This window comes from Sebastes umbrosus, chromosome 17 (genome assembly GCF_015220745.1).
Source record: "Sebastes umbrosus isolate fSebUmb1 chromosome 17, fSebUmb1.pri, whole genome shotgun sequence".
Classification (NCBI taxonomy): Eukaryota; Metazoa; Chordata; class Actinopteri; order Perciformes; family Sebastidae; genus Sebastes; species Sebastes umbrosus.
Window position 1 is genome coordinate 15,190,825 of NC_051285.1, and position 12,151 is coordinate 15,202,975.

Below are 12,151 nucleotides of genomic sequence, written 5' to 3' on the forward strand. Positions count from 1 at the left end.
AAAAAATGGCCCAGTTTAGCAATTCAGGCTAATCTTTAGCGAAGGGATTAACATGGTGTTATACCTTAGTAAATCACCAACATGTATAATATATATTTTTTAGACCTGGATAAATTTGCTTTGACCTAACATTCATTATTCCTGACATGCAGAAAATTTACTTTGATAGGGAAAAAACTGTTTTTGGTGTAAAAAAGTACTTACTACTTCTCCCATGTGCTTCACTTCATCACAGCAAGATAGAAATGATGGGTACTTCCTGAATTTATGGTCACATGACAAAACATAATCACAGTTGCCAAGATACAGGGGGTGGGTCAACTTACCCACTGGCTCATTTTACCCCACTCTCCCCTATATCCAGAAAAACAGTGATAGTGATTCTCTTATCGGTCTAGAGGAGTCCTTAAAAACTTTTCTTAAATTGATTAAGAAATTTTGGACATTTTGGTTTGTCCCTTTTAAGGTCAGAATATGTACAGAAACTTAAAGGTCTTATTGATAACATTTTTTATGTAGACTTATGTTTTATTTTTAAATAATACATCCACAGAGCTTTTAGAAAGGTAAATGCAATGTAACAAGGGAGGGTGAATGCAACATCTAGTGGCTGAATGTTATCAATGACACCTTTAAAAACTTTTAAAATGTATTCTTAAATTGAAGATCATTGAATTTCTAATTGTCCCCTTTATGGTTAGAATATTTAAAAAAAACAAAAAAAAACAAATATGTACCAACGCCATCCAATGATGATAAGTATTCACTTACAACAAGACAGCGATCATTCAAATGAATATTTTATTCACAGGCAAATAAAATGCTAAAACAAAAGTCTTACAAATCTGAATACGAAGCTCTCGGCTGCGGTAGGGTCATCTGGGTAGTCCGTGGGTGACACAGAGGAACTTGTAGGGTGAAGTGGAGATCAAATAACATGCCAACTGAGCCACTGAGTACTGGGAGACCAGTTGGTTGTCAGTCTTTGCCAGTGTGCAACTTCTACCTTTTGGGCCAACGAGCTCTTTTGGCACATAAAAGTAGAGTGAGTGAGAGAAATAAACAGATAGCCAGGTTGAATATTGTGTCCATTTAGAGATCAGACATTTGCCAAACATATAACCCATGTCAACAATTGTTTACTCTGAATAAATTATGCATTTAAAATACTGCCAGCATGTAGTACTGTATAACTGAAAGGTCTTTTTGAGCCGACAAGGCCTCATTTCAGCATCAGTCTTGCGTTGAGCATAATGAGCACACCTTTCTATACATTATTCACAATATTTACACTTTGCCTTCTCTTTTCAGGTAAGGTAGCAACTGTCAAGTTTTATTTTAAATCCATTTTACGCACACTTTTTTTTTGCCCAGGAATCCAACTTCAGTGATTCCGTGGCTTCAAAATGTGCTGAACACGACAAAAGATGAATGAAAAGTTGCCATGTCCTCCTTCCTCTACGACTTGGCTTCCAAAAGTAGCTTGATGTCTTTGACCCCATGCTCTGCTGCCACGGTGATGATGTGGTCCAGGGCGTTCATGTGGCCCAACATCTTCACAACCTCTTTCACTTGGTCCCTGTTGACAGATATGGGTTATATTAGAAGCAGCATGGACAAAACCCATGGCAAAAAGTGTAATGATCATATTATTCCAACAGATGGAGCTATAACTGAATTCAAGTTCCCCCAATTCAGACAAACTGTACAGCACACGCAGAGCCTCTTACTTGATATTGCGCCGTTCCACATCAGACCCGCCCAAACTGCTGCGGTGCAATGAGTTGGCCAGGTGGGTGAGGTAGCGACAGAATGGCTCCAACTGAGGCAACGTGCGCTGGCCCTTCAGTCCAGAGAACCACTGAACTGGCAAACACTCCACCACCTGAAAAAAAGGTACAAGAAATGACAAGGAAGAGTTCAACACTGGTTCTGTGTCACCCTTGTTTAGTTTAGTGAGTCACAAACGACCACCGACTGAGCCATCTGCTCCTCCACAGCAGGTGTGTGTGTGTGTGTCAAGTTAAGGCTGCTAGCTGTAAAAGAGGCACAGGGAAGTGAAGCACAGCCAACCATGGTTGACCTGGGCTGAGAGGTTTGTATTAGAAAATACAAAGCACCAGTTTCCACTGCTCAGGCAGCTAAAAAAACAATTTTTATCAGAAAGGCACATCATGTACTATTAACTATAGTAAGATGTCTCTGGAATCATTTTGAAACATAGAATTAGGTGTGTAAATGCAGAATTGGTCTGTAAAAAGTGTCATCTATTTTGTCTTATCTCAGACAAAACCTGTGAACCTCTTGTCCACAAACAGTTGCGACATTCATTGCACTACTGATGGTGTCTTGTCTTGAAAATACCAGAAAGCATTACCTCTGATCTCTTTCATGCAAAAGCAAAGCAATGAAACTGTAAAATGTGCCAACAGTGTGGGCTGCTCTATATAATAAAATGGCCCTCATGCAACCTGTGCATACCTTTTTCAAATTGTAATATCCACTCTACCGAACAGACAAAGTTGAGGGAATAGGAAAAGAAAATGAATAATAAAAAAAGGACTTCATAGTTGTATGTTCTATTACTATGTACCACAACAGAAATCCCCCCTTATAATTAAACTCTGTCTCTGCTTGTAATGATGTTGCTCTCTGTCAACAGAGTAATACCATTAGACAAAATGTGTGGTATTCTCATGGTTGTAAATTGTAAGTCAGTTAATCCGAACAAGCATTCTGACTATATGAGTTCTGCTGTGTCCATTTTAAGGCTGCGATAACGCGTTAACACAAATTAATTTTAACGCCACTAATTTCTTTAACACATTAATGCAACTTGCAATTTTTAAAGTTGCGGCCTCCAACCATGTCATACTAGCTTGTCGCAAAGGAGGCTAAAGAACGCTCCAAGCTTACATTAAATGTTGGCGAGGAAAAACTGGCATGGTCACTTTCAAAGGGGTCCTTTGACCTCTGACCTCAAGATATGTGAATGAAAATGGGTTCTATGGGTACCCACGAGTCTCTCCTTTACAGACATGCCCACTTTATGATAATCACATGCAGTTTGGGGCAAGTCATAGTCAAGTCAGCACACTGACACACTGACACACTGACAGCTATTGTTGCCTGTTGGGCTGCAGTTTGCCATGTTATGATTTTAAGCATATTTTTTATGCTAAATGCAGTACCTGTGAGGGTTTCTGGACAATATTTGTCGTTGTTTTGTGTTGTGTTGTTAATTGATTTCAAATATATACATACATTTGCACAAAGCAAGTGTATTTGCCCACTCCATGTTGATAAGAGTATTAAATACTTGACAAATCTCCCTAGTAAAAAAAGTAAAATTTTTTGCAATTAATTTGCCATTAATCACGATTAACTATTGACAATCATGTGATTAAATATTGTAATCGATTAACAGCCCTAGTCTATTTACACATGAAGCATCAAACTGCAAAACAATTGCTGCGTCTCCTACCTTCTGGCACTTCGCGACGTTGTCATCCGCCGTATCTGTGGTCTGCAGCGCAGAGAGGACGTATCTATTCAAAGTGCTGTCCAACGCCAGATCCCTCAGACAGGAAGAGGATAAGATACCATCCCACTGCAGGATGTTGCCCAGCAGCTATGACAGAAACACAACGGCATATAATGTCAGTGTAATAACCGTCACCGTAATTAGTATATGGATTAATTCATCTAAAAACAACAACACTGTCTTTACTCCACTTTTGCACATACCTTCACACAGGACCAGAACTGCCTCTGATAGAATAGGTAGGGACCGCTATTCTTGTTGTCCAACACACTGAACAAAAGCAAAAAGAAACACACTTTTAATCAGTCAAGTTTCTTCATACAGATTGAAGAAATACAAACTGGACGTCCTCTATTGTTAACAATTATGTAACATACCTTTTGGGGTAAAGTGGAAGGAAGACATCTTCATCCAGAGTCCGCCTGGTCCTGAAGACAATAGTTTTCAAAAGCTCCTGATAGAGTAAAAAAAAGAAAAGGAAATCAAGACAATAATCCTGCCACAAGAGACCAAATATTCTCTTGTCTTGCAGATGAAGTACATTGTGTTCATGTAGGTAGTAAGAGAGAGGACAATACCTGTGTGTATCGGTTGTCCCCATGCAGCACAGTGGGGTAAGCTTTCATTAGTCTGTGAATGAAGCCCACCAGCCTGGCGGTCTGACTGTTTGACAGCGGGTCCCACGCTTGCTCTGCCAACACTGACACACACACACACACACACACACACACACACCAATACATAAATACACATGATATATTTTCTACTGGCTTGCATTGTTATGCCAAGAAAGTCTTAGTATGCTGGGTGCAGCTGCGTTTGGTTACTCCACCTGTCAGTTTGGAGAGGATGACCTTCTCCACAATAGCAGGCAGCAAGCTGATATCCCCGTCTCCTCTCTGCAACGTGCTGTGCTCCTCAAAGCCGTAGAACAGCAGCGACTCGAACCAGAGCATGTACTCGAAATTTGCACACTGAGCCTGGGCAGGAAAAAAAAAAAAAAAAAGTGGATTTCAAGAGTTTACCCCCTCCCATTTCAAAAAGGAAAATGTTACACTAAAAGCACACACACACGCCGTACCTCGAGAGGGTTCCATGTAATCAGCTGCAGACGGACTAAAGGGTTAAAGAGCTTGGGCAGACAGAGGCCTATGTAAGCGTCTCTGTAGCAGTCGGCATACTCTCTCCTCCACACTTCAAAATGGGATTTGATGCAGTCGAGAGAATGAAAGTCCTCCACCACGTCCTCAAATACTTTCTTGCATTCCCTGATGATACGATCTGAACGGGACGAAACGGCTTTAGTTAGGCATGAAGCTACAGAATGTCTGATGTGTGTTATGTTTGCGTCTCCGCTACTCCTCGTTATGGTCGATATTCTTTTGCAGCAATTTAATGATGTACCTCTCTCTATGTTGAAGCCGGTGATGTCAGTAGAGGTCTCCTCATCATCGGATGATAAGCCTTCTTTATGCTCAGCCCTCTTTCCATTCTGCTCTCTAGCTTGTCGCCGCCGAGTTCTGCACCAGACGCACAAGCACAAAGGCAGACAATTAAAACCCAGGACAGGATGTATGATAAACCAGCTTGGAATGAAAAATGTGTCCCTAAAAGTAAGACATTAGGATCACTTGCATGGCAAACTTATGCTTTATAAACCAGGCTACAATCAAGGCTGTATCTTTGCAACTAAAAGCACAGAAAGCTAAGCTCAGATGGCATTTCGTGGCCTGAGGCAAGCATAAAAACATAGCCTACAGGGACAATCCAGCCTACAAATCCTGGAAACGTGTCTTTAGAGTACGATTGAGCTTCGTACCGTCGTGCTTCTCTTTCCGCTATCCTCCTCTGGCGACTGTTCTCTTGGTATGCGGCGCGGTCTCGACCAAACGAATCCAGATTGGGAGCCATGACGGCTTTACCTGCAAGAGACAGGAGGCATGTTAGAAACCAGCGATGAAAAGCTGAGACAACCCATAACCTCATTCTTATTCTGGGCCCTAAACATAAAGAGTACTCAAATTTAGAATAATCCAAAAATGCTTAAAAATAAATAAGCAAGTGATATGCAAAAGGATTGTTTTAAACATATGAAACAAGTTAAAATATATTATTATATACATATTATATTATATATATATTAATATTGACTAAACTTCCTGATATATAAAAAGGTACCACAGCAATAAGACAGCATATTTGTGACAAATAATTTTGGTATCATTCATTTTCTAGTCACTTACCTTGCTGCAACTTCCTACATGTTACAGTGACAGATGACAAGTCACCAAAAGATCTTTTTTTTTTTTTTTTTTTACTTAGTTGCTGGAGTTGAATTACAACCAGCTGACTGTGAGAGTCGGCCAGTAAAGAGTAGCCGAAACAACTCCTCCAATAAAACAGTTCTCATTTACGTACATGCTCACTCACTCACTCACTCAAAATCACACCTCAATTAACCTTAAATCACACTCATGAGGGAAACATAGAAGGGGATTGTAGGAAACAAGAATGTGAACAGCACACACACACACACACACAAACATACTCTCACACACAGAGAACTAACGAGGCCGTTCAAATAAATCATAAAAACCTTCAAGATGGACTGACTTGAAAGGCTTGCAAACTCCGACGATTCATCTTTAATATCATCCTGTCTTCTCTGGACAAGTCGTGAGGCCCGTTGCCTTAGTAACTGGTGCATGGCAGCCTCCAGCTCCAGGACAGCAGGAACCTGAAAGATATGATGCCTTCTGTGACCTCTGACCAAAACAAAAAGCGTGGCTCCGAGTCACAGGGATGTCTTGCTGGAGGGACAAGAGGAGCATGACGGGCAATATAACACTGGAACCGACATGTCACTAGTGTCGGGTGAAAAACTTGGCAATCTCTAAAAATGTCATATTTCCTTGAAGGAAAGCTTGATGGACTTTTGTTCAGCCAATGGGTTAAGGTGAAAACAATGAAAAAAACAAGTTAAAAGGCGTAGTTAAATGCCTTGTGAAGTTAAATGCATTAAAACCACTAAATTGTAGAGCTGAAGGTTTTTACCCAACATTGACCATATACAGTTCCAGTCTTGATGTTTACACTGTATTCACTCCACACTAAGTCATACTGATAATGGTTGGTTAAGTGTCCTGTTTCCATCACCTATTAGGGTTCAAACAGACATTAGTGTGGTTGAGAAAACACATGTTGGCAGCTGGCAGGCCAGTTCTCTCTTTGTTCCATGCAGCTGCTGCAGGATCAAGACTGAATTATTTTGTTTGGACATGCATTTAGTACTGTAGGTAGCTATAGATGTACAAAATATAGCTTGTGCCAAGAGACATCATTTCATTATGTTTTAACAAACTGGATTCATCCTTTGTCAGGATCGGCTACGCCACTATTCTGAGTTCTCTTACAGCTGCAACTCATCTTATGATATATTTGTTTACTTTCTGTATGCAGTCACTAGTATAAATTAGGGCTGTCAATTGCTTAAACTATTTAATTGTGATTAAAATCTCATGATTGTCCATAGTTAATCGCGATAAATCACAAATGAATTGCACATTTTTTATCTGTTCAAAATGGACCTTAAAAGGTAGATTTGTCAAGTACTTAATACTCTTATCAATATGGGAGTGAGCAAATATGCTTGCTTTATGCAAATGTATGTATATATTTATTATTGGAAATCAATTAACAACACAAAACAATGACAAATATTGTCCAGAAACCCTCACAGGTACTGCATTTAGCATTAAAAAATTCCTCAAATCATAACATGGCAAACTGCAGCCCAACAGGCAACAACAGCTGTCAGTGTGTCAGTGTGCTGACTTGACTATGACTTGCCCAAAACTGCTTGTGATTATCATAAAGTGGGCATGTCTGTAAAAAAAGGAGACTCGTCATTTCGTTCACATATCTTGAGGTCAGAGGTCAAGGGACCCCTTTAAAAATAGCCGAGACCGTTTTTCCTTGCCAAAATTTAGCATCAGTTTGGAGCGTTATTAACCTCCTTTAGGACAACCTAGTATAACAGGTTTTTCTAGTTTCATATGATGCTAGTATCTTCTTCAATCAATACAACCTCCGAAAGAATGAATAACGGCCAGGCCTGACGGGACGATTTTTAAGAGTTAATTAAAAATCTCAAGTTGCGATAAAGCTTTAAAGAAATTAGTGGCATTAAAACTTTATTATTGCATTAACTTTGACAGCCCTGGTATAAATTCATTCTAAAACAATCAGATTCATTATGAAGTAAAAGCATTTTCTTTCTATACAAAAACACATTCGTAAAAGTGTGTCGCTGAGATAATATATAAGTTATATTCGACTCAAATGAGAGCCGTTGTGCAGCAACTGGGACATACATGGAGTGTGCTCCAAGTGACTAATTTGCATTCACATTGGCTTGTCAGCACTGTTAACTAGCATCAATAATAGTATCTAAAACATTAATTCAAAACTAGGCTTTTTATGACTCTCCATAAATGTTTAACAATATGGATTTCTATTTCAATCCCACATTAAGTGATGTCAGAGGTCAGGTCACACAGACACAAAACAGAAAACAGCTAATCGAACAGCAGATAAATTCTCCCTTACCTTTTCACTGAAACACTCAAGCAAGTCTCCAACATACCCTCGCATCTCTTGCAAGAATTTATATTGATCTGCATTGTCATTGGACGAACCCTCAAGCTGCTGTATGGCGCTCTCGGAGGCAGCCAGGTCTTCTTCGATCTGTTTGTTGCGCCTGGCGTTTGCGTCGTGGCCTGCGCGCATCTGGCCGAGCCTGCAGACACACGACATGCAGCAAAAGACGGCAATGATGACTTAGATGGGGCTGAGGACAAACAAAGCTAGTCTAATCTTACGTACAGTTACATACACTAAGCAGTTTCAGATTGCACCCATCATATAAACACAGAGACGTCATGAAAACTGAGCTATAATAAAACACTCCTTTGTAGTCGTAATTAGGGGGGACTGATGTAACCCCCCTTCAGACCCTTTTCTGGGTCTTCAGGACCACAGCACACAAAGATGGCAGCAGCTGAGCTGAAGACTGATATGAGATGCAGTCTTCCACTGAACCTACCTATCCTGCAGGCGTTTCTTTACCAGATCAATGGATACCGGGGTTAGATCACTAATAGAAGTCCCGTAGTGAACAGAGCCGTTGTCTGCTCGGCCAGTTGCCTTGGCCGCCAGTGGGGCCATTGTGCTGTAGTTGAAAGGCATGCTGTAGGAGGAGCCGTAGGGTTGGCTCTCGTAGCTGTTCTGGTAGTAGACTGTGTTGTCCTCTGGCTGGCTGCTTTGGACCTAAGTCATTAGAAACAAGGAAAACGCATATTGTTTAATACGACGACTAACTGCTGTTGTAGAGATAGATCATTTTTTGGGATTAATCGTAGTCTATAATGTGTCCGAAAATTGTGAAAACTGCCCATCACAACTTTTAAAATTGCTTATGTTGTCCAACCAACAAAACAAACCAATATACAATGATGTAAAACAGAGAAAAGCATTATTTAGCAGTTGAGAGATTTAGTATAGTTTACCTGGGGTATGCTGATTCCTTTCCTAATCTGCTCCTGCTCCCAACGGTTCACCTCCTCATCCTGCTGACTTGTATCCAGCGCCTCGTCATCACTACCCTCAATACCTGTACATGTGAAGGAGACATTCATGTCTTAGAGAAGCCCGATTGAAAACAGTGGTATATCATCAGTGCACCATTTTCTTAGGGTACCTATCTCCTCTGCAATCTTTTGTCTCTGGGTTTTGTTTTTGACTCCGCTGAAGCGGATCCTCTTCTCTTCCTCGTCTTCGTCGTCGCTGACATCTTGGTCTTCTCGTGCCATGCGTTTCTTGGGAGTCTCTGTCTCTACAAGAGGGGCTTCACCCCCCAGCTCTCTAGCCAATTGCCGGCGTTTTCTCGCAGCATGGATGAATGCAGCATCGGGAATCTCCCCTATCGTAAGAGAGAAACAGGTCTTGATCTGTGCAATTGTGTGTACAAATACCCAAAAGTATTTCAGGTATAAAAATTGTTTTATGAAAACCAAAGTCAGTGATATTATCTATTATATAACACTCTGGAAAAGTACAGATCTATCAACAAGACCAGGAGTTGGCCCGTGCTCATATGAGTGTTAGACTGGTTGTGCCAGTAATGTTGGTTGAAACATTAACAAGAATTTAAATTTGAGTGTGAGTGTGAGTATGTGTGTGTATGTGTGTGTGTGTGTGTGTGTATGTATATGCTACCTGGCTTCAAGCTGCCGAGGGAGGAAAGCGTGTTGAACGTCGCTCCAGTGTTGTTGCTCCTGGAGACTTGACCTTGTGCCTGGCCACCTTGACCCTTCGCCTCTTCGTCCTGCTCATCAGCACTGTCCACCTCCATTTCTTCCTCCCCGTGTTCACTACCCGCTCTGCTAGTAACTTCCTCTTTGATGGTAACCAGAGGCTGAGGTGCAGCATCTAGGAAAACCGGATGCAGAGAAAGATAAGCCAAGTGGACGACAGATCTTACAAACAAGAGCTGTCCCAAATGCCATTTTTTAGGCTTTGAAGCTTAGATGAGAAATATTCAAAGCTACGGGACAGTGCCCCTGCACTACTGTACACACACCTCTACACACACCAAACAGCGATATCCATCTGAGAATAACTAATAATAATTAATGTTGAATATGAATAATTAATAATGTTGTGGGATTATTCCTTATTTCATGGGCTATTTGGGGGATTTATATAGTATTACATAGATGATACTTGTGTATAAAAAAAACAAAGTATTCCAACACTGATTTGGAAGTTGATTACCATGGCAACGATCAAAGTTTCGAAGCATTCGGCTCAGCCCTATTACAAACAAACATTACATTTACATTATAACCATTTGGCGGGCACTATGCTTCATGTTACAGGACAGTCCAGCCCATTCAGATACCCCAATAGCATTAGTATATATGGAATATTAAGGGTATTTCAGGTAGGATGCTCTATGTCTGTGAAGTATTGAGCATGCACAGACCTTGACATAAATGTCTGCCAGTATATCTGCAGATAATATTTGGGGAAAATTGCTGGCTGATAATTCTGATATACCATCTTCTCTAAAGATGGTAAAGCAATATGAAGATTGTTTTTGCTAGAATCCAAGTATTCATAACTTCCACCGAAAGTGGCATTAACTTTATTGCAAATGTAAATTGCTGATCGCCTTTTCCTCAAAGATCTAACCCCATCTTGTGGTACAACATGTGACATGTTACACTCAAGGTTCTGAGTATTTACTAAGATAAAATGGTGTGTTGTTACAGTTTACGTGCATTTAAGCAAAACTATAATGATATGCCTGTATTCAGCTTTTATGCTGTCTCGTATTTGTTGACAAAACGTTGTGTGGCTGCAAAGTCAGCAAGTAGGTCGTATTCTCATATTGCTGATATGACAGCAGAGATGACAGGCAGTGCATTGCATGGATAAGTGGGGATATATCCCACCTGATCTGAACTCCTGTTTGACTCCAGACTTCTCCAGATCCTCCTTGTATTCCTTCTTCAGCTGTTTGACAATCTTCTTGCTGTGATTGGACTTCTTCACTCTGAACACCTCGGGTCCTTCTGTTGACAAACAGGTCACAAAGTGAGAGAGTGAAGTTAACCATGCACATCATCATCCAGGTTAAGCTGGTAACGTTACTTTACTAGCTATTTATGATGGTTTATACAATTATAAATACGATTTTCGTTGCCTAAGCAGCAACATTAACGCTTAAAGTTGTCACGACAACAAGCTTTTCTTAAGCTAACGTTAGCCGGCTAGCTCACGTTAGCATCGCTCGCTGGCTCACCGTCATCTTCGTCGAAACTCAGCAGGCTGGCTTTAGTGGGTCCAGTTGGCACCGCTGCTGCAACGACAGCTGCTTCTTTCACTTTCTTTTCCTTCTTGACAGCTCGTATACTGTTACCGAGCGCCTGGAAGCCGTTGCTGTGGTAGCTCTCCGTGCTGCTAGTTGCTGCGGTAACGCTGGAGCTGGAACTGGAGGTCTCCATGAACGGGATCTCCTCCGCCACAGGCCCGAAAGAGAGCGGCGCCAGCGGCTGCTGCTGTTGCTGCTGCTGCCGACTCTCCTCCGGATCGTCCTCGTCCGACTCATTCCTCCGTCGAAAGTTAGCTCGTTTCGCCTTTTTAAACATGATGTTGTTCTCTGCTATAGGATGCAACAGTGGCTGGTATAACGTAGGACCGTTTAAATGTGTGCTTCTTGGAGCAGAAGGAGATGATCCCCACACCGCCGGTCGGCCATTTTCTGTCAGATAGTGCGCTTTTTCTTCTTCGTCGTCTTCAGAATTAGATGCTGAACAACATGCGTCACCGGCGTGACACTGCCCCCACCTGGTCAACACGGGTATACATGAATAAATACATTTTGTTAGTGATATTGACTGGAAGAAAGTTTGGTCCTTACCGCAAAAGTTCCTTCTAACAAATAAGTTGATCCACAGATTCTATCCAGTGAAACATTTCTTACAAAAGTTAAAGAGTGACATAGATGTAAATTGCTCATTTATTTTGGTCCTGGAAATATAC

At 41.1% G+C, this 12,151-nt stretch overlaps 1 protein-coding gene across 1 annotated transcript; it reads right to left on the reverse strand.

The window, feature by feature from the left end:
- Positions 1 to 783: 783 nt before the first annotated feature.
- paxbp1 (PAX3 and PAX7 binding protein 1) lies at positions 784 to 11,936 on the reverse strand. The gene is made up of 18 exons (XM_037747755.1): positions 11,412 to 11,936; positions 11,062 to 11,181; positions 9,821 to 10,033; positions 9,303 to 9,524; positions 9,112 to 9,215; positions 8,649 to 8,872; positions 8,153 to 8,342; positions 6,158 to 6,281; positions 5,364 to 5,466; positions 4,949 to 5,064; positions 4,626 to 4,825; positions 4,377 to 4,524; positions 4,123 to 4,244; positions 3,922 to 3,998; positions 3,748 to 3,814; positions 3,485 to 3,631; positions 1,731 to 1,885; positions 784 to 1,579 (listed from the first exon to the last, which is right to left on the reverse strand). The coding sequence occupies exons 1-18, from the start codon at positions 11,755 to 11,757 to the stop codon at positions 1,459 to 1,461; spliced, it is 2,799 nt and encodes a 932-aa protein (XP_037603683.1). The 5' UTR covers positions 11,758 to 11,936; the 3' UTR covers positions 784 to 1,458.
- Between the last annotated feature and the right edge of the window lie 215 nt (positions 11,937 to 12,151).